The 23,270-nt window shown below is 45.5% G+C and overlaps 1 protein-coding gene across 1 annotated transcript in view; it reads right to left on the bottom strand.

Moving 5' to 3' along the window:
• Nucleotides 1-2,679: 2,679 nt before the first annotated feature.
• The window catches only part of FKBP6 (FKBP prolyl isomerase family member 6 (inactive)), a 148,023-nt gene continuing 127,432 nt past the window's right edge, over nucleotides 2,680-23,270 (bottom strand). The window contains exon 8 of the mRNA XM_082247378.1: nucleotides 2,680-2,847. Within this exon, the coding sequence (XP_082103504.1) occupies nucleotides 2,769-2,847 (79 nt within the window). The 3' untranslated portion in view covers nucleotides 2,680-2,768. The remainder of the gene's footprint in view (nucleotides 2,848-23,270) is intronic.

Genomic DNA, 23,270 nt, shown 5'->3' with positions numbered 1-23,270 from the left:
ATCTTTATTGGGGGTGGGGGGTGGCGGGTATCCCAAGTATAAAAAGGTATAAAAGGAAGGGCAGCATGCGCTAAACCTGGTCAGAAGTCACACTTATACGGGTATATAGGAAATGCTATATAGCGTATACAGTGTGTGTTGTGACAGGGGGTGTAGGGGTTAACTGGGGGGGGGGGCGATCAAGGGTTAAATGAGCCTATCTACGTGTGTGTGTGTGGATTGGTGCAGTACTCAGTTTTAGATCCGCTCTCTCCACTCGATGAATCCAAAAAGGATTTGAGGAGGAGAGAGCGGGTCTTTTCTGTGCCTGCGTTTACATTACAGTATCTGATTGGGCAGGACCGATCAACAGGTCCAGGCCAAAAATCATTGGCCTGGACCTGATGACTGATCGGTTCTGAACCCAATCAGACCATCAACGGTGGCGGGGGCGCGCCCCAGAGCAACGGGAGCGAGCGACGTAGCCCTACGTCGCTTCGCCTGTAGGGGGCTGACTGCCGCAGTAAATAGTTGTGCAGCAGTCGGCAAGTGGTTAAATTAAGTTATAGGTTTATTATGAAGGGACCGGTTAATCCCTGTGTATAATTAACCTCTTTCTAGTCATTTTAAAACTAAGCGCTGATACAACATATGTATTGATGTCTTATAGATAGGCTTCTCTCTGGGGACATTTTGGCCCACCTTCCAGTGAGGACCTCCGTGAGATACTGACAAGGGCCTGGCGACACCATTATCCCCATTCCGAAATGTGCGGTGCGGCAGACACAACCACATCCTCTTTTCTCCCCCTTTCTTCTCGAAGAAATTACAAGGCCTATGATCATGATCACCAGGAATATTTTGACTGGCACGTATCTAACTACATTGCAATGATCATGTTATATGTAATATATTTGTTATATGATTGAAACAATGTGTTTTTCTATGTACATAATGTAGGAATATCCAAGGCACCATTTACTATACCCTTGAGGAAAGGTTTCACCTGAAACGCATTGGATCAATTTGATAAATTGTTACTATGATGTTCCATGCATCCTGACGATCACCTATTCTAAGCCATGAAAATATTTTATGGTTTATGGTTTATAATTTATACATGTGTTTGGTGAAACAATGAAGTATTCCACAAATGTACAACAAATTTTTATTTTTATACAGGTGAAAAAAATAGGATTTTATTACTCTTTGATGCTAACTTGCCTTTAAAGTCCCACCTCTATGGGGGTTCTCTGTTGATTTACATTATCACAGGGGCCACCAACATCATGGATTTTCGAATAGTGGGGTACAAATGAGCATACCAAGAAACACGCAAAAACAAGGGCACATCTGTGAATGGGTCCCACAGGTACTATGCACTCCAAGTCGAAACAATTGGGAATTTTTTTTTTTTTTAGTCTGATCATTAGCACCACAACCTGAAACAAAAGACTCACTAAGCACACAATATATTCAGAAATGCCTAACAGATGCAAAGTTTATTATTCTTTGCAAAAAAAAATTTCAACAGAGCATTTGAAAATACCAAACTGGTTTGCAGTTTCTGCTTTTTCAGACAAGAATGACAAGTTGAAAGATAACTGCTAAACAAAAAAAACTTTAAGTAGGCAAAACAAACATGCCTGTTCAGTATGCCTGAGAGGAATATGTAATGACATGTCGATCAAATTAGCCAATCAGAATTTATCATTTACTAGCCTGACTGCAGTACATTAAAATCTGATTACTTTGTGCAACTTTACCTAAAGACTGTTTCACATTAAGAATGCTCTTGACTGCTCTAGAAGGCTGGGTTCACACTATTTGCGGAGTGGCTGGCAGCAGGGGGGTCCGGTGCGTCCCTTTTCAACGTTTCAGGGGCGAATTAGGTACAAATTTTTGCCTGAATTCAGACCCGAAACAGAGGCAAAGATGCACAGGACCCTTCTGCAGTGTGCTGAGGCCACCCCGGAGATGTGTGAACCAGCTCCATTGAGAGCCAATCATACTGGTACATGCATACCATTTGATGGTATATTTCTAAAGAATTTAGAGACATCGGAAAATGGAGTTACATTTAGGCCTGGTTCACACCTATGCAAGTTGCAGTTTGCATTTCCCAGGTGCATTTTTCAATACACGTTTTTGATCCATTGAAGTCTATGGAAGTCTTTGGAACCAAAAACCAAACAAAAGTCCCTTGCACTTTCTATAAATTGCACAGATGTGATTGTGACCCCTAGGAAACCGTGTTAAATGGACTTTAGTGTGTTTTGGAAAAACTGAATATGCACTAGAAAATGTATAGGTGTGAACCAGGCCTTAGTGTTATTGATCATTTAATTCAATGAAGGAACAAGGAGGAAAACAATTTCTCCAACAAGTACTTATTGGGTTAATCTCTCATTTAAAAGGCCTATGTGGTGACATCTTAGACGTTTTTTTAGAATGTGGAAAACAAATTTGAATATAACCATCTTTTGTGACAAAGCATGAGAAGTCTTTAGAAAAGATTGGGAAAACAAAAAATACTAAAATGTACACAAAACTATACCATGGTGGAAACCGTAACATAAGGACTGCTATATCCACTCTCTGCTCTCTAATTGTTATGACACAATACACAAGAGCATTTTATACACCTTGAAAAGAAATGAACATATACTGGCCCCTTCAAGTTGTTGTCAAGTCTTTGTAACTTGACAGGGGAACTCCAAAGAAGCAAGGCGCAGAGAAGACTGTACTGCTTGATCTTACTTGATGATGACTTTTTCAGCATTATAACATTATGCAATTTTGGATGACTTTGGGGAAAACATACGAAGACAGAGTGCTCTCTGTTGGTCCATGTACTCCCCGTAACAACTGAAAGAGAGAAAATATAGCATGAGAGAGGAGCAACAGCTATGAACATGTCATTACAACAAGCTGTGAACAAGTATTTCTTCACCAAAAATAAATAAAAATATTTACTTAAAGCGAAAGTACAGCCTAAGTGCCCATTCACACTACCGCGAATTGTCAGGCGACTGGTCAGCCAGACAAGTCGCAGTCCATGCAGTGCTACGGGAACCGTTCTAATAGGAGCGACTCAAGTCGCTCCGACTTAGAAAATAGTTCCTGTACTACTTCGGGGCGACATCGGAGCGACTTGCATTGACATTCATTATATGAAGTCCGTGCAAATAGCGCTGAAGTAGCGTGGCACGCGACTTCACAGGTCGCCCCCGAAGTCGTGCCGCGGTAATGTGAACCGGCACTTAAACCTTTAAGTCTCCCTGCAATCAATAATACAGGTCCCTCTCAAAAAATTTGCATATTGTGACTAAGTTTATTATTTTCTGTAATGTACTGATAAACATTAGACTTTCATATATTTTAGATTCATTACACACAACTGAAGTAGTGCAAGCCTTTTATTGTTTTAATTTTGATGATTTTGGCATACAGCTCATGAAAACCCAAAATTTCTATCTAAAAAAATTAGCATATCATGAAAAGGTTCTCTAAACGAGCTATTAACCTAATCATCTGAATCAACTAATTAACTTTAAAACACCTGCAAAAGATTCCTGAGGCTTTTAAAAACTCCCAGCCTGGTTCATTACTCAAAACCGCAATCATGGGTAAGACTGCCGACCTGACTGCTGTCCAGAAGGCCATCATTGACACCCTCAAGCAAGAGGGTAAGACACAAAGAAATTTCTGAACGAATAGGCTGTTCCCAGAGTGCTGTATCAAGGCACCTCAGTGGGAAGTCTGTGGGAAGGAAAAAGTGTGGCAGAAAACGCTGCACAACGAGAAGAGGTGACCGGACCCTGAGGAACACTGGGGAGAGGGAAATGCCAAAATGCCTGAAGTCCACTGTCAAGTACCCACAGTCAGTGATGGTCTGGGGTGCCATGTCAGCTGCTGGTGTTGGTCCACTGTGTTTTATCAAGGGCAGGGTCAATGCAGCTAGCTATCAGGAGATTTTGGAGCACTTCATGCTTCCATCTGCTGAAAAGCTTTATGGAGATGAAGATTTCATTTTTCAGCACGACCTGGCACCTGCTCACAGTGCCAAAACCACTGGTAAATGGTTTACTGACCATGGTATTACTGTGCTCAATTGGCCTGCCAACTCTCCTGACCTGAACCCCATAGAGAATCTGTGGGATGTTGTGAAGAGAAAGTTGAGAGACGCAAGACCCAACACTCTGGATGACCTCAAGGCCGCTATCGAAGCATCCTGGGCCTCCATAACACCTCAGCAGTGCCACAGGCTGATTGCCTCCATGGCACGCGCCGTATTGAAGCAGTCATTTCTGCAAAAGGATTCCCGACCAAGTATTGAGTGCATAACTGAACATAATTTTTTGAAGGTTGACTTTTTTTGTATTAAAAACACTTTTCTTTTATTGGTCGGATGAAATATGCTAATTTTTTGAGATAGGAATTTTGGGTTTTCATGAGCTGTATGCCAAAATCATCAATATTAAAACAATAAAAGGCTTGCACTACTTCAGTTGTGTGTAATGAATCTAAAATATATGAAAGTCTAATGTTTATCAGTACATTACAGAAAATAATGAACTTTATCACAATATGCTAATTTTTTGAGAGGGACCTGTATGAGCCGAGTTCAGCGTTGTGTCAAAATGAAAAAGTCCCAGTTTTTCTACCTGTATTTTGCAGTTTTCAGTGCTGTCACATGACTGTCAGTACAGCTGGAAGTGCTCTAGGGTCTAAGCTCAGTCTACAATGATCATAGTACAGGCAACCACATGAAGTCTACGTTTCCACTAGTGCCACTTGTCATGTGACTTTGGACACACAAAGTCGCATGACAAGTCACAGCCCATTGATTTCATGCACCCATTCCCACCTATGTAACTTTGAAAATCAACGACTTTGAAAAGGTACCTGCACTACTTTGACGCAACTTTTGGTGCAACTTTGATCCAGAGAGTGTAAAGCTGGATCAAAGTCACTCTCTAAAATAGCACGACTTTGGGGTCGCTATAGTGGAAACGTAAACTAAAACTGCGTTTCCTCTAGTGCGACTTGTCATGCAACTTTGGACAAAGTCGCATGACAACTCACAGCCCATTGATTTCAATGGCACCAATTCCCATCCATGTGACTTTGAAACTCAGCGATTTTGGAAAGGTACCTGCACTACTTTGATGCAACTTTTGATGCGACTTTGATCCAGAGAGTATAAAGTTGGATTAAAGTCGCACTCTAAATCGCAAAAGTGAAAACGTAGACTAAAGTTTTGTTTCCACTAGTGTGACTTTTCATTCGACTTTGGACACACAAAGTCGCACGACAAGTCACAGCCAATTGATTTCAGGGGCATCCATTCCCATCTATGCGACTTTGAAAATCAGCGACCTTAAAAAAAAAAAAGGTACCTGTGTACTACTTTGATACAACTTTCGATGCGACTTTGATCCAGAGAGTGTAAAGTTGGATCAAAGCTGCACTCAAAGTGGCATCAAAGTCGCACTTCAAAGTCGCACTCTAGCTACGTTTCCACTAGTATGACTTTTAAGTTGTGCGATTTAAAGTGTGACTGAGTGCAGCTTTGATCCAATTTTACACTCTCTGGATTGAAGTCTCATCAAAGTAGTGCAGGCACCTTTTCAAAGTGGCCAATTTTCAAAGTGGCTTAGATGTGAACGGGTGCCATTGAAATCAATGGGCTGTGACTTGTCATGCGACTGTGTCTAAAGTCGCATGACAAGTCGCACTAGTGGAAAATGAGCCTAAAACTCACTACTCACATGTAATGAGCAATAGAAATCAATCTGTAATCTTCTAAACTTTTTAAAATGTTCCTTTGTACCTTATTTCTTTCATATATTGCGCGGGTCATGTGAGGATTTTTGTGTACATAGGCGAAGGTGCATTGTGGTGACAACCCCGCCAACCCCCTCCCCTCCAATGGAGAGCAGCTCTGCGTGAAGGACAGGACTCAGCACCTGCCTAAATGAGCACTTTCATCAGAATATACAGAGTTTCTATTTATACAGTAAGGGGGAAATCTGATGAAAGGGAATCTGGGCACTATGATTTAAGGAGGAAAACTAGCAACTCTGATGTAAGGTGACAGTGCCCCTCTTACATCAGAGTTCCTCTTCACACCAAAGTTTGCGTTTCCACATATATCAGTGTCCTCTTTACCTTAGGGTTCCCAGTCGCACCTGAAGACGTTGTTCAAACGAAACGTACGTAGAGTGGGATCTTCTACCCAATTGCGTCACTTCCGCTAGAGGATATGGAGGACCGTGGAACGCACGGCCCCGGATGTCTGCTGAAACCGCATCTATTACTGCCTAACTGTGGTGTCGCTACTGCTGGGGAACAGGGGAGGAAAGGCTTGATATTTCCTGGAGCTGTCCATCTATCCGTGTGTGTGGGAGTGTCTTTTCCATTGGAGGATATGAGAAGGGTGTCCCATCATCTTGTTGATCCTGACGATTCCTATAGCCTTGTTTGACTTCTCTGTAACAGGAGAGTCAAAATTTCTGGTAAGCAGTTTTTTTGGCTGTCACGAGTGGGCGATTTAATCTATTCCTCACTGATTCACAGGCGCTTGGACATTTTGGACTGTTCTCACTCCAATCTTCTCTCTCTCCTAAGAACTTTGGGACTTTTTTGCCTCTTGGTTTTAAGAACTATAAGGACTATATGCATATTTTTATGTGCCCATTTCTTATTGGCGCTGCTTTTATTGTTTGTAGATGTTTGAAGTCTGTCCTGCCATGGTGATGGCAAACTGAAGTTGGTGCAAACAGCTTCCAGTGGATTTCCACATTTATCATGGCACAATTTTATTGGACTTTTTGCATGAAAACTGGATTTTTTCTTACCGTAAAATCTTTTTCTCTGAGGTTCACTGATGGACACAGCTCCATATCTTCTTATACTGCTCTCTCCACAGGTGTAGGACTAGGCAGAAATAGTTTTGGGTATGCCCCTGGGGCAGTCCCAGGGACTATACTTCCACTTCCTGCTCTAGGACTAAAGCCCCGTACCGATTGTCGGCCGTAAATATTCAGCCGACGACCGATCGTAGGCTTATTAGTATGATGCTTCCGACAGCCGACAGTGCATTTTCGGCCGAACAGAATCTGTCGTGCAGGCATTAAAATTTTTGTTGGCCAACACCAGAACGGCCGATTGTTCTCCAGTCAGTACAGATTTCGGCCGACAGACAGCAGATTTGCAAGACTGGGCATGCTCAGAAAAGAAAAAAGACAAGGAAAGTTAACCATCACGTGACATCACTTCTGCAGTCGGCTGTTGTTGGCCGACAAAATTCGTGTGCAGTCTTTTGCAGTTTTCAACAGACACGAAAGCCCTGGACAAAAGACGGCCGATCGTTTGGCCGTCGATCAGTACCTGTGTACGGGGCTTTAAGTTTGTAACAAGCAGTGTCAGAAGGATACATAACCCAACTCAACAGAGGGGTGGGTGCTGTGCCCGTCAGTGAACCTCAAAGAAAAGGATTTTACGGTAAGACAAAACGGGATTTTTGACTTCCCGTAAAATCCTTTTCTCTGAAGCGTCAGGTCACCTGTGGCCAGGTGACAACTGCACCCTGTTGGAGGCAGGGGTGCACCACAAGGTAGTGAACCCAGTAGCGGACTACTGCTGATGGACAGAAACGTGAGCCCAAGATTCCTTAGAGCGTGGAGTTTAAGACCCAGCATGTGTTCAGAAAGATGCAAACCATCTTTTTTGTACAGTTCCTTTCTATTCCAAGTAGAGCTATCATGAGAAACAAAGCCAAATCCTTGCTCTTGACACCATTTACTAAGCCATATGTTGAAGGAAGGGGACGTGGATGTTCTTGTCCATCTAGGGACAAATGACCTGGCTTTCAATGAAGTGTCAGAGGTGAAAAAATCTTTTATCACATTTGGTAATGACGTACAGGATTTTGCATCCACCATTTCATTTTCTGAAGTTCTGCCTGTGCATAATGTTCAGAATGATAGGCAGAGGCGCATAAAGAAGTTCAACATATGGCTTAGTAAATGGTGTCAAGAGCAAATTTGGCTTTGTTTCTCATGATAGCTCTACTTGGAATAGAAAGGAACTGTACAAAAAAGATGGTTTGCATCTTTCTCTCAAAGGAACAAATGTACTTAGTGAACAACTCCAAGAATTTGCGAAAGAGTATTTAAACTAGGAAGGGGGGGCAAAAGAGTGAAAATACAAGAGTTCAATTGCCCCCCGAAACAACAGGTCAGAAGCACAGAGGTTAAGAAATGATAAGCTCAGAGTCCTGTCTACAAATGCTCGCAGTTTAGGTAAAAAAAATCAATGAACTTGGGTCAATAATGGCATCTGAGAATGTAGATTTAGTGGCTGTTACGGAGACATGGTTTAATGAAAGAAATGACTGGGACATAACCATACCAGGGTACTCTTTATACAGAAGAGACAGAGAAGGCAAGAAAGGAGGAGGAGTGGCCCTGTATGTGAAAGATAGCATTAAATCTAACCTAATACAAGTTGGTGAGGCCAACATAGAGTCAGTTTGGGTTACGTTGCAGTTTGCTAATCATGCAGTAACTCGTGTAGGTGTGGTATATAGACCACCTGGTCAAGTTAAAGAACTAGATGATCTACTAGTTGAAGAAATAGCTAAAATGACAATGAAAGGAGAAGTTATCATTATGGGAGATTTCAATCTTCCAGATATAAACTGGAAAACCAAAATAGCAAGTTCTACCAGGAGTACAGATATTCTAAATTCCCTACTGGGGTTGTCTCTGCAACAAGTGGTTGAGGAGCCAACCCGGAGGGAGGCCATTTTGGATTTGGTATTCACAAATGGGGATTCGGTATATGATGTCATTGTAGGCGAAACCTTGGGATCTAGTGATCACCAGTCAGTGTGGTTAAATATAAGAACTGTGAAAGTCACACCACACAAAAACAAAAGTTTTAGATTTTAGAAAAACAGACTTTTCAAAAATGAAATTAGTCATAAATGAGTCCTTATCAGACTGGAACGGATTACATGGAGTCCAGGAGAAATGGGACTACTTAAAAGGTGCATTATTGAAGGCAACAGAAAATTGCATTAGACTTGTCAGTAAAAGCAAAAAAAGGAAGAGACCACTGTGGTACTCAGCAGAAAGGCCCAAATCATTAGAAATAAAAAGCTAGCATTTTGTAATTATAAAAAAACCCAGAGCAATGAAGATAAGGAAATCTACAAGATTAGGCAGAAAGAGGCCAAACAAGTTATAAGAACTTCTAAAGCGCAGGCAGAAGAAAAACTAGCTCAGTCTATGAAAAAGGGGGATAAGACATTCTTCAGATATATAAATGAAAAAAGGAAATTAAAACAAGGAATAACTAAATTAAAAACAAAGGACGGAAGGTATGTTGAAGAGAATAAAGGGCTAGCCGACTGCCTTAATGAATACTTCTGTTCAGTTTTTACAGAAGAAAAAGAAGGGGAAGGACCTCCACTTGAAAGGATGACTAATGAATCGTTTGATGCATGTGTCTTTACAGAGGAAGACGTTCTAAGATTGCTGTCTAAAGTGAAGACAAATAAGTCACAGGGTCCTGATGAGATACACCCAAAATTATTAAAAGAGCTTAGTGGTGAGCTGGCAAAACCATTAACAGATTTATTTAACCAATCATTAGTAACAGGAGTCGTCCCGGAAGATTGGAAATTGGCAAATGTCGTGCCCATTCACAAGAAAGGTAGTAGGGAGGAATCGAGCAACTATAGACCAGTGAGTCGGACATCAATAGTAGGCAAATTAATGGAAACCCTATTAAAGGATAGGATTGTGGAACATCTTAAATCCCATGGATTGCAAGATGAAAAACAACATGAGTTTACTTCAGGGAGATCATGTCAAACAAATCTTATACATTTTTTTGACTGGGTGACTAAAATAATAGATGGTGGAGGTGCAGTAGACATTGCATACCTAGATTTTAGTAAGGCTTTTGACACTGTCCCACATAGAAGACTTATCAATAAACTGCAGTCATTGAGCATGGACTCCCATATTGTTGAGTGGATTAGGCAGTGGCTGAGTGACAGACAACAGAGGGTTGTAGTCAATGGAGAACATTCAGAACAAGGTCATGTTACCAGTGGGGTACCTCAGGGATCTGTACTGGGACCAATTTTGTTTAATATCTTCAAAAGTGATATTGCAAAAGGCCTCGATGGTAAGGTTTGTCTTTTTGCTGATGACACAAAGATATGCAACAGGGTTGATGTTCCTGGAGGGAAACGCCAAATGGAAAAGGATTTAGGAAAACTAGAAGAATGGTCAGAACTCTGGCAACTGAAATTTAATGTGGATAAGTGCAAGATAATGCACCTGGGGCGTAAAAACCCAAGGGCAGAATATAGAATATTTGACACAGTCCTGACCTCAGTATCTGAGGAAAGGGATTTAGGAGTAATTATTTCAGAAGACTTAAAGGTGGGAAGACAATGTAATAGAGCAGCCCGAAATGCCAGCAGAATGCTTGGATGTATAGGGAGAGGTATAAGCAGTAGAAAGAGAGAAGTGCTTATGCCGCTGTACAGAACACTGGTGAGACCTCACTTGGAGTATTGTGCGCAGTACTGGAGGCCATATCTCCAGAAGGATATAGATACTCTAGAGAGAGTTCAGAGAAGAGCTACTAAACTAGTACATGGATTGCAGGAAAAAACTTACCAGGAAAGGTTAAAAGGACCTTAACATGTATAGCTTGGAAGAAAGAAGAGACAGAGAGGATATGATAGAAACTTTTAAATACATAAAGGGATTCAACTCGGTAAAGGAGGAGAGCATATTTAAAAGAAGAAAAACTACCACAAGAGGACACAGTTTTAAATTAGAGGGGCAAAGGTTTAAAAGTAATATGAGGAAGTATTACTTTACTGAGAGAGTAGTGGATGCATGGAATAACCTTCCTGCAGAAGTGGTAGCTGCAAATACAGTGAAGGAGTTTAAGCATGCATGGGATAGGCATAAGGCTATCCTTCATATAAGATAGGGCCAGGGACTATTCATAGGATTCAGATATATTGGGCAGACTAGATGGGCCAAATGGTTCTTATCTACCGACACATTCTAGGTCTCTATGTTTCAACAGAGCCTCTAGTGGTGAGGATGGACTTGGCTGCAGCTGGGCCCAGGTCGCGGCCCCTGGGGTCCCCCGGGTCACGCTCCGTAGGGAGAGAGGGGAAGCAGCCACTCAGGACACAAGGGATAGTGTTGGGTAAGCCGAGGACGGGACAACAGGCAGATGAGGGTAACCAAGGGACAGGTCAAAAATCAGGGTTACAGGCAAACAGGAGTGGTCAAAGACGAGCCAAAGTCGGTACACAGAAAGGTAGATGAAGCACACGGCAGACAGGCACACAAACTAACAAACACTGTTGAACAGCAAAGCAGACCTGCAGTGCGCTGGTTTAATATAGACTTCCTGGAATGGCCTGGGGTGGAGCCAAACAGGGAGGAGAGATGATAAAAAGGCAGCCAGGAGAGTCTGGCCTCTAATGCAGACATGAAGGAGAAGGTAAGCTGCCAGACACTATTGCATGTCCATGACAGAACCCCCCCTCTTATGAGGCCTCCCCCTACCCCGCCTGGGCCCGGGTTTAGAGGGAAACTTCAGATGAAGCCTTTTTAACAGACGAGGTGCAAAGACCTCCGATGCAGGGACCCAAGACCTCTCCTCAGGACCAAAGCCTTTCCAATGAACAAGGTACTGAAGAACGCCTCTACAGAGTCAGGAATCCAGAACTTGACTGACCTCATATTCCTGATTATACTCAGAGACTGGTGCCACGGTAGGGAGAGGACGAGAAAACTTATTGAGGACTAAAGGCTTCAGAAGGGAAACATGGGAGGATTTAGCGATTTTGAGGCTTTTGGGGATCAGAAGTTTGAAACAAACCGGATTCAGTTTAGAAGTTATAGTGAATGGACCAATGAATCTTGGAGCAAACTTCAGGGAAGGCACTCGAAGCTTGATGTTCCTGGTGGAGAGCCAAACTTTGTCCCCTGGCTGAAGAGAAGGCAGTTTACACCTGCGGCGGTCAGAAAAGCCTTTGAATTTGTCGGCAGCTGCCCGGCAGTGAATCCTGAATGTCACTCCAGGTAGAATTGAAGGGACTCCTGAGCTTAAGCCAAAGCTGGGATATCCTTGGAACAGGTCATGAGAAGCGGAAGTTGAGGATGTCTTCCATAAACCGAGAAAAAGGGCGTTTTCTGCGAACTGGTATTAACATGAATGGTATGAGAAAATTCCGCCCATGGAAGTAGAGAGGACCAATCGTCATGATGAGCGGAAACTAAGGTTCGAAGAAAGACCTCTAACTCCTGATTAACCCTCTCCATCTGCCCATTGGATTGAGGATGGTAAGAAGAGGAAAAATCCAAGGCAATATTGAGGGATTTGCAAAAGGCTCTCCAGAAATGAGACGTAAATTGAACGCCCCTGTCGGAAACAATGTGAGAAGGAACGCCATGGAGGCGGAATATTTCTCGAATAAAATTGGGAACCATAGCAGGAGCAGAAGGAAGACCAGGAAGGGGAACTAAATGAGCCATCTTGGAAAACCGATCGACTATCACCCAAATGACCGCATTACCATCAGACAGTGGGAGATCGGTGATAAAATCCATGGAAATATGAGCCCAGGGTTCCTTAGGAATGGGCAAAGGCATGAGGAGACCAGCAGGAGCTTGCGTGGAGGATTTAGACTGAGCGCAGACATGACAAGCCTTGACATAGTCTTTGACCTCCGAGCGGAGATTAGGCTACCAGTAGTGACGGCTGATGAGCAAGAAGGACCAGAGAAAACCTGTGTGGCCCACCACCTTGGAATCATGTCCCCAACAAAGAATCTTAGCTCTTAGCTCAGTGGGGACAAAGGTCTTTTTTAAAGTCCAGGGTGGTAGAATGGGCAACAATGCATGAGGTTGGGACGATCGGCTCAGGTTCAGGAGTGAACTCCTTGTCCAAAGTGTCAAAGGACCTAGAAAGAGCATCAGCCCGACCGTTGCAGGAACCAGGTTTGTACATAATCGTGAAATTAAAACAGGAAAAGAAGAGACTCCACCTGACCTGTCTGGGATTCAAACGTTTAGCATTCTGTAGATACTGTAAATTATTGTGATCAGTGAAGATCGTTATGGTGTGAGGAGAACCCTCCAAAAGATGACGCCACTCTTCTAGCGCCAATTTGATTGCGAGAAGTTCTCGGTCGCCGATGGCATAATTTCTCTCTGCCTGAGAAAATTTTTTGGAAAAGAACGCACATGGTTGACGTTTCTTCTCAAAGAGTTGAAGAAGCACAGCTCCCACCCCCACTGAAGAAGCGTCCACTTCAATAAAGAAAGCATCTCCAGGATTAGGTCTCCTCAAGAGAGGTCCAGAGACAAAGGCCTGTTTCAGATTGTGAAACGCAGCGACAGCTTCGGGGGGCCAGAGTTTGTCATTAGCACCCTTCATGGTCAAAGCGATAATAGGCAATGGAAGAGTAATTCCTTATGAACTGCCTATAATAATTTGTGAAGCCAAGAAAGCGCTGTGTGGCCTTAAGGCTAGCAGGAAGAGGCCAGTTGGTAATGGCAAAGACCTTCCCAGGATCCATACGAAGACCCAAACTAGAGACAAAGCATCCTAGAAATAGGACCTCCGAACATTCAAAGGAACATTTCTCCAACTTGGCATAGAGATTATTCTCTTTAAGGCGCTGGGAGTACAGAGCGGACATGGTTTGTGGACAAGCAGATTTTACGAAAAAAAAAGAATGTCATCCAGATAGATGACAACAAACTGGTACAGCAGGTCCCTGAAGATTTCATTGACAAAGTTCTGAAACACAGCTGGGGCATTACACAGCCCAAAAGGCATGACCAGGTATTCGTAATGACCGTCACGAGTGTTATACGCAGTCTTCCATTCGTCACCTTCTCGAATTCGAATGAGGTTGTACGCCCCTCTGAGATCCAACTTGGTGAAAATGGAGGCACCCTTCAACCTATCGAATAGTTCAGATATTAAGGGTAAGGGGTATCAGTTCTTAAAAGTAACAGCATTCAAGCCTTGATAATCAATGCAGGGTCTCAAGGTACCATCCTTCTTGGCGACAAAAAAGAACCCTGCTCCTGCAGGCAATGCGGATGAAACCTCTCTCAAGATTCTCTGCGACATACTCAGACATGGCCTGGGTCTCTGGGATGGACAATGAGTAGGTACGACCCCTGGGCAGAGTTGCCCCGGGAAAAAGGTCAATGGCACAGTCAAAAGACCTGTGGGGAGGAAGCACCTCAGAAGATTTCTTACAGAACACATCCCGGTATTTGCTGTATGCAGCGGGAAGGTCAGAAGATACTGATGTGGTAGCAACCGGAAGTCTCTCCTTTGGTGTCACCTTCTAAAGACATGACGAGAAACATGAGGGCCCCAAGCTAGGATCTGCCCAGACACACAGTCCACATGGGGAGAGAGGAGCTGTAGCTAAGGAAGGCCCAATACCATGGGGGTAGAGGCTTTGGGTAGGATGAGAAAGGATATCCACTCCTGGCGGAGAATCCCTACGGACTTCCTAACAGGTAGTGTCTGGAAACGAATAGGACCCCCTGGGAGAACAGTGCCATCAATTGCCGAGACTACCAACGGCGTAGAGAGGGGTGAAAGGGTGAGTTTCATAGAACAAGCAGTTCTCCAATCCATAACGTTGCCGGCAGCCCCGGAATCCAGATATGCAAGGGTCGATTGGAGAGAAATGCTTACTTGAAGGGACACCGGAAGAAGAAGACAGGAAGGTGATGTTTCTAGGTCCAATACTCCACCTTCCTCGGGTGGAATGTATTAGACCCGAGCGTTTCTCGGGCAAAGCGAGGCAGGAGTCACGAAAGTGGCCCTTGCCTCCACAATAGAGGCACAAGCCTAAAGTTCTGCACCTAGCACGTTCCTCGGGGGTAAGTCTGGTCCGGCCCAGCTGCATGGGTTCCTCAGCAGGCAGAGGATGCTCCACGGGACAAGGTGAGGGGAGCTCAGACTGGCTAGGACCTAGGGAGTGTTGGCATCTTTTCTATGGACCTCTCCTGAAAACGAATATCGATCTGGTTGCATAAGGAGATTACATCGTCCAGACCAACGGGGATGGTTCTTCCCGCTAATTTGTCCTTCACTCGGTCAGAGAGGCCATGCAAAAAGGTAGCGGACCAGGGCCTCATTGTTCCAGCTCAATCCAGGTGAGAGGATATGGAACTGGAGAGCATATTGTCCCACTGAACAGGATTCTTGGCGGAGACATAAAAGAGCACTAGCCGCTGAAGAAATCCAAGCCGGCTCCTCGAAGATGCTACGAAAGAGCTTCAAGAAGTCAGACAGGTTGGAAACTACCAGATCATTCTTCTCCCATAGGGGGGCAGCCCAGGCTAGAGCTTCACTGGAAAGGAGGGAATTAATATAGGCTACCTTTGCCCGATCTGACAGGAAGTTTTGCGGCTGAAGCTCAAAATGGATGGTGCATTGGAACCCCCTGCAGGCCTTGGAGTCTCCAGAAAAACGGATTGGAGGAGGTAGTTGCAGCGAATGCGAATCTGTAACTGGCACGACAGGTCCAGCCACTGGTTGCTCTTGGGGTTGCGGATTCGGGGTTCCCAATGAAGTCTGAAGCTGCTCAAAGCAGGAAGCCAGATCCTGTAGGAATCGCATCACCTGAGGCGGATTAGCTTTATGCGTCTCGAGTCTGAGAACTAAGCCCTGTAATGGATCGTCTGCGGGGAGCGGCACTTCGGCCGGGTTCATGGCTGTTCAAACTGTCAGGTCACCTGTGGCCAGGTGACAACTGCACCCTGTTGGAAGCAGGGGTGCACCGCAAGGTAGTGAACCCAGTAGCTGACTGCTGCGGATGGACAGAAGTGTGAGCCCAAGATTCCCCAGGGCGTGGAGTCTAAGACCCAGCATGTGTTCACCAGAGCCTCTAGTGGTGAGGATGGACTTGGCTGCAGCTGGGCCCAAGTTGCGGCCCCTGGGGTCCCCTGGGTCATGCTCCGTAGGGAGAGAGGGGAAGCAGCCACTCAGGACACAAGGGATAGTGATGGGTAAGCCGAGGTCGAGACAACAGGCAGAAGAGGGTAAACAAGGGACAGGCCAAAGGTCAGGGTCGCAGGCAAACAGGAGTGGTCAAAGACGAGCCAAAGTCGGTAAACCGAAAGGTAGATGAAGCACACGGCAGACAGGCACACAAACTAACAAACACTGTTGAACAGCAAAGCAGACCTGCAGTGCGCTGGTTAATATACACTTCCTGGAATGGCCTGGGGTGGAGCCAAACGGAGGAGAGATGATAAAAAGGCAGCCAGAAGGAGAGTCTGGCCTCTAATGCAGACCTGAAGGAGAAGGTAAGCTGCCAGACACTATTGCATGTCCATGACATGAAGTTCATTGACAGACGCAGCTCCATATTCTTCCTAATCATTGGGTTATGCTGCCCCCTACAGGAGTAGGACACTAGGCAGGAAAAATCTTTACCACGCCTATGGGGCAGTCCCTGCAGACATACACCCACTCACTCTGCTATAGTATTCAGTTTTGTTGCAAGCAGTATTTAGAAGAAAAAACCCCATCCCACTCAAAAATAGAGGGGCGGGTGCTGCGTCTGTCAATGAACTTCAGAGAAAAGGATTTTTCGTTAAGTCCAGTTCTCTCTATTGTTCATTGACAGACGCAGCTCCAAATTCTTCCTAACCATTGGCATGTCCAAAAGCAGTATTTGCATGAGGGGTGGGAAAACAACGTAAAGAATGCAATTCCCCAAAGGCTAAATTGGCATTACTGATGCCCGGTTGGAAAAAGCCCAAGAGGCACTCAGCGCCCTAGTAGAATGCGCCTTCACAGGGAAAGGTGGAACCTGATCCTTCAGAGAATAAGCCTGTACCACCATCTGCCTGATCCATCTGGATATGGCTGCAGCAGACGCAGTCAATCTCTTTGGAGGTCCTTCCGTGAGGACAAAAAGGAAAGTATGATTCCCTGAAAGACTCAGTTATCACCAGTCAAACCCTAATTGCCCAAACCACAGCCAAAGAATGCAAGGCAATTTCCTTGGGATGCTTGGGCTTAGGACAGAGTGAAGGCAGCACAATGTCTTCATTCAAATGAAAATCAGAAACCACCTTAGGAAGAAATGACTGATTAGGTCTAAGTACCACTTTATCTCTGTGGACCACCAGATAATTTCAAATGGCAGGATAGCGCCGCCAATTCAGATACTCTGCAAGCAGAGGTAAAAGCCACAAAAAAGGCTACCTTCTGTGACAGTGTACGTTCTCAAAGGGAGGTTTTTGAAGAACAGACAGTACAAAATTAAGATCCCATGGAGGTAACGGGGATCGTATCAGAGGAGCCATATGGCGAACCCCTTGAATAAAAGTGCGAATCAAAGCATGTGTAGCTAAAGGGCATTGGAAAAACACAGCCAAAGCCGACACTTGGTCTTTAACAGTACCCAAGGCCAACCGCTGTTCAACCCCTCTAGGGAGAAAGGTCAAAATCCTAGCCACTGAAAAAAGGCGAGGATGCACCTTCAGCGATACACACCATGAGATGTAAGATTTCAACATACGATGATAGATCTTCCTGGAGGCAGATTTTCTAGCCTTCAATACCTGGCTCTCAACAGCCACACCGTTAAAGACAGCTACTGTAAAGCAGGATGGAAGATCGGCCCTTGATACAGCATATCTTCACTGAGAGGAAGTCTACCAGGATCGGCGAGGCCAGTCTGGGCCCACCAGAATGACCGGAATCCCTTCCACTTCTATTCTGCGCAGAAGCCTCGGCAGGAGTTTCAGCGGAGGGAAAGCATAGATCAGCCGATATGGACCCCAAGGAGCCACCAGTGCATCTGTGGCGTCGGCCAGAGGATCCCGAGACCTGGCTATAAACCTCTGTACATTCTTGTTGGGTCGAGAGGCTAACAGGTCGACGTCGGGTGTCCCCCACCGGACACACAGCAGGTGAAACACCTCCAGGTGTAGGGACCATTCCCCCTGATCCAACACCTGACGACTTCGGTAATTCGCTTGCCAGTTCTCCACTCCTGGGATATGCATGGTGGAAAGGGCTGGGACAAAATTTTCCGCCCCTTTTAGGATCTCGGCCACCTCCAGGCCACCAAGACACTTGGTGCCCCCTTGATTGACGTAAGCCACAGCCGTGGCATTGTCCAAATGAATCCAAACTGGACAACCCTGCAGACGATTTGTCCAGTGACTCAGGCAAAGCTTTATCGCTCTGAGTTCCAGAATATTGATCGGTAGTCCAGACTCCTCCACGGTCCAGGACCCCTGGACACAGTTTCCCAAGCACTCCTCCCCAGCCTGAGAGTCTGGCATCCGTGGTTACCACGGTCCAATACAATGGGAGGAAGACTTGCTCTGGCGTAGGGCAAACGAGCGAAGCCACCACAGAAGAGTACTCCTTGTGCTGTGACTCAACGGAATCATTAGTGTCGAAGAATTTTGGATCTTTTTTCCACTTGACAAGAATTTTCCTTTGTAAGGGTCTTTTGTGGAACTGAGCAAACGGAATCGCCTCGAAGTTCGGGACCATCAAAACTTAGACCCGCATGCAAGTCTGCAGAGAGGACAGGTTGCTGGACAACAGCAAAATAACCGCTCTCTGCAAGTTTTGCAGCTTTTCTGGGGGAAGAAACACCCTTCCCACAGCGGAGTCCAGAGTCAGGCCCAGATAATCCAGTTTTGAAGATGGTCCCAGAGCAGATTTTTTTTTAAACTGATGTTCCAACCGAACTCTTGCAGAGTCCGTACAGTGATTGTCAAGTCGCCTAACAAGACTGAATGTGAGTGTTATCTATGGAGGCCAAAAAGTCTCCTTGGTGTAGGGACACCACTACTATGCGAATGGACTCCATTTGAAACTTCTGTACACGCACAAAATGGTTCAGAGCGTATAGAGGTCCAAGATTGGACGCACTGGGGGGGGCGTGGCTTGCGTCGGCAAGGCAGGACGTGTTTGAGAGGAGCTCCGTCGGCCACTCACAGAATCCTGCTTCATCCTGCTTATAAAACTAGCTGCTCTCCCTCACAAAAGTGCCTCGCTGTGACGCCTGCTCGTTCTGGGAGCGTATCCGGCAATCAGCCGAACGGATGCCTAGCAGGTGAGCTCCGGAGCCATCGGCCCCCATCCTTCTCCATCCTCCGCCAGACCACGGCCTGTTCCAGCATCCACTTGCTACAGTGGGTCCTGCCATCGCTCTATTGGACCCTAATTCTGGAGCATGAGCACGGACCACGGCAGCTGGGAGACCGCGGCCTACTCGGGCCTCCGCCGCCATCGGACGCCTCCGCTTATAGTTTCTGCCGCCCGGAGCCAGGTAGGAGTCTGCCAGACCCCCACAGCGGCATCCCGACCCAAGCTCCTACCTGCCATCTATCTGCTGCCCTGCCTCTTGGAGTCCCCTAGCTGCCTGGGCCTTCTCTCCACCCATGGCCGGCGCCATTTTGCCCACGCTAGTGCCCATCGGACACAGATTGCCCTCTGGAACCCTTCTGGGGAGAGTCCGTGGGCCCTGCCTTGTTTTCAGCCTGCCCGGGCCTTAGTTCATCCCTTGCCATACTGCCTCCAGCTCGGCTCATCTTTACCATCGTCATGGCTTGTGTGTCCCCCAGGTGTCATTCTGGGTAGGCAATGAGACCCCCATATACCACATTGTTTCTCCATAACTTCCTATGTCAGCTTTATACAACTTCAGCTGTGCCCACCTTTAATTTGTGAACTGCCTGTCTCTCCACAAGGACTGTCTCAGCCACTGCTGCAGCTCCTGTGCTGCCTGCAGATCGTTGCACCTGCTCAATACTGCAGTCTGCTGTTAGTGCTCCAGTTTTCGTTCAGTACGTACTCTGCTCATGATATCACCCTGAGGAACAACTATTAACTCTGTGTGCTTTGCTATTCCTGTTTCCTTTTCCATTCCTGTTTCCTTTTCCATATACTTGGACTATGCGCACTACTCTTTGATGTGACTTCCTCTCAGATAAACCCACCGGATTTCTTTTCAAGATGGCTGCGGCCCCCCTTTGACATGGAGCAGCAGCGTGGTGGCGGGAGGGACTGTGAAACCCGGCGCCTCCGCGGCTGAGAAACCGGGTAAGCTTACCCTAGAGCAGGTGAATGCTCAGCTTCTAGAGGCCATTACTGCCTGCAATACTTCTCTGACAGGCAAGATGGAGGAGATTAAGGTGGACATTGGCCTTATGCGTCACGACATGCAAAAGGTACGGGAGCAGGTGACAGACTGAATGGAGGATCTCCTCCATTGAAGATGACTTTTCCCCTTTCCCTGCTCGGGTGTCTGCCGCAGAAAAACAAATATTCTTCTGGTTCCAGAAGGCTGATGATCTTGAAAATCGCCTTAGGCGCAATAATGTCAGAATAGTGGGGCTCCCTGAGAAGGCAGAAGGTCAGAACCCTGGAGACTTTGAGGCCTGGTTTAAAGCTACTTTTCCTGATGCTCAGTTTTCGTCTGCCTTTGTGGTTGAGTGGGCACACTGGGTCCGGTTGAGTGGGCACACCGGGTCCCAGCCAAGTTACCAATTCCTGGCACTGCCCCCGGCCTCTTAGGGCTTGCATGTTGAACTGTAGAGACCGCGACCTGATCCTTCGCAAAGCCCACCAAAAAGGCCAGCTACAGTTTGAAAACGCTAACATCTCCATCTTCCCTGATTTCTCCATTGAACTGCAGAAGCAGAGAGCCACTTTCACTGAGATCAAGAGAAAGTTAAGGGAGAACGGAATCATATATTCAATGTCTTACCCGGCTCGCCTGCGAGTGATTGATGGCGGTCATGTCATTTTCTTCAACACCCCAGATGCTGCCCAAGAATTGTTCAACATGAAAGGAAGGCCGCCGTGAGTTCCTGCTCCAGCTGTTTGCACTTGAATTCCACCTGTGCTTGAAGTGCCTACGGTTTCTTACCTGACGTGCCTGGAGTGTTTACCCCCCCCCCCACCCCGAGGGGAAAAACCCCCTCTCCTCTGTGTTTTCCCCTTTTTTTTAGTATTAGGGGTGTCCTTTAGCAGCTAATCTTTCTCTGATTGCGACGGTTACACTCTGCTGGTCAACTTTTGGTACTTCCCCTGTGATTTACATTAGCCTTTGGTTAAATGGAGTACTGTGTGTCCTCTTATGTGAATTCAGAATCACTTTTCTCCCCCTTTTTGTGTCAGCAGAAAGACTCTCACAATCCACTGTTGTTCTCCACCGCCCCCTCCTGGTCACACTTCGGAACTCCTCCAGTGACTCCTCACATCCCTTTATTGCATAATGGCGTACTAACTGAAAGGAGGGAATTCTATCTCCCCCCCATTGATATCCTCCTCTTATATGCTGTAGGTCGTTGGCTGCACGCTCAGTCACGGGCTGGTGTTGTCACTGTATTTATCTGTTTACGAGAGCTTTGCCCTCACATATGCGGTTGCATTGTGTGGGCAATGCCCCATTGAAATTGTTCATTTATGTGTTCCTTTTGTTATTGACAGTTTAAATTTTTCAGCATACTTTGATGTGTAGTCTGGAGTTCCGGGTCCTTTTACTAATTTTCTCTTTCAGGTACATCTACGTTTCCATGACAATGATGCTCCACACGGTGCTATTACTGCTTGGCTTGCCTCTCCTGTCACTCCTATGGTACCCTAGATGGTATGATGGCTAGTGCTACTACCTTTCTGTCCTGGAATGTGCGGGGGGGCTGGGTTCACCGCATAAGCGCTCCCAGGTGTTTAAAACTGTTTTGAAATCCAACGCGCACCTGGTGTGCCTGCAGGAGACCCACCTTACCTCTGATACGGTGGAACTCCTTCGGAAGCCCTGGGTGCAGTGGTCGGGCCACTCCTGTTATTCCAGGGGGGTCTGTGTTGGTACACTGGTCGGTCCCTTGGGAGTGTGTTCGCCTCAGGACAGACCCCCATGTTCGATTTGTGTTTATCTGTGCCCAGTTACATGCTCTCCCCTTTGTTATCTTGGGTATTTACAATCCCCCGCCTGCTAATCTGCATGTTATTAAGGAAGCCATTAGCTTTGCTGTGCTGTTTCCTGAAGCATACGTCCTTTGTTTGGGGGATTTTAACCTCATTGCTGACGCAGGACTGGATGGACATGGAGATTCCTTAGCCCCGTCTCTTTCCTCCCCGACAGCTTTTGGGGCCTTAATTACCGAATTTGGGTAGCATGACCTGTGGCGGGTCCTTAATCCCCGGGTTAGGACATACTCCTGGTCCGTCCCTAGTAGGGGATGCCTCTCACTGATTGACCTGGCCTTGGGGAATGTGAAAAAAAGGGGGGGGGGGTCTCTGCACTAAAAAATAACGTATATTGAAAAACCTAGGATATAGGGGGGGAAGCAGCTGCACGGGCCTATAGAGAATCCCAACAGAAGTAGTAAAAAATGTGTAGCGCTAACCCAGAAAATAGTTTAAAGTGTGTATAACTACTGATGTTACACGCTAAATAGTATATTCATAAGAAAAGAAAAAAAAATGGTGTATAGTTAAAAATATTCACTGCGATTTGAGTCGCTAAGATTAAACCAATCTAATTAAGTGAAGTGATTGTTCACCAAAGAATATATTCATTGAAGGGGAATAATTTAAAAAAAAAAAACTGTATAAAACAAAACAAAAATATCGCTGCGATTCTGAGTCGCTGGGATATAGTGAATCCAAATATGTGAAATGATTGTGCTCAAAATACAAATCAACAAAAAACCCTGTGTTGTAACAACAAGCGAGAAGATAAATAAAATAAGTGATACTGATCTATGCGTTTACCAAGAAAAGTTCACTGCAATTTAAATTGCTTGAATATAACAAATCCAATATTATAAAGTGATTAAACCCAAAAATATGGACCAGAAGAAAGACAACAATATTAGTTATAATAAAAAATAACATAAGATGGTATTAGTCCATGTGATTATGAAGTCGCTAAATTATAACAAGTCCCATAGCGCTTTAAGAAATTAATGATCTCTTTTGTAGAAAATCCAAAAAGGCTTGTGCTAACGAAGAAACTGCTTACCAGATGGAATTGGTCTACCAAATTAATGGACAGACCAAAAATCGCTTTTGATGCAATGTAAGATGAATCCACTCGCTGAGTATCTCCTTAGCATGGAAGAGGGGGGAGCTCTCAAGGATAGATGCTCAGGAAGCCATATAGGTTGGATAAAAGAAAAAATATATAGTGTAATACTGTAAGTGTCACAAAAAGA

This window comes from Pelophylax lessonae, assembly GCF_965119305.1.
Source record: "Pelophylax lessonae genome assembly, chromosome: 2".
Classification (NCBI taxonomy): Eukaryota; Metazoa; Chordata; class Amphibia; order Anura; family Ranidae; genus Pelophylax; species Pelophylax lessonae.
This window is presented reverse-complemented; position numbering and strand designations above follow the sequence as displayed.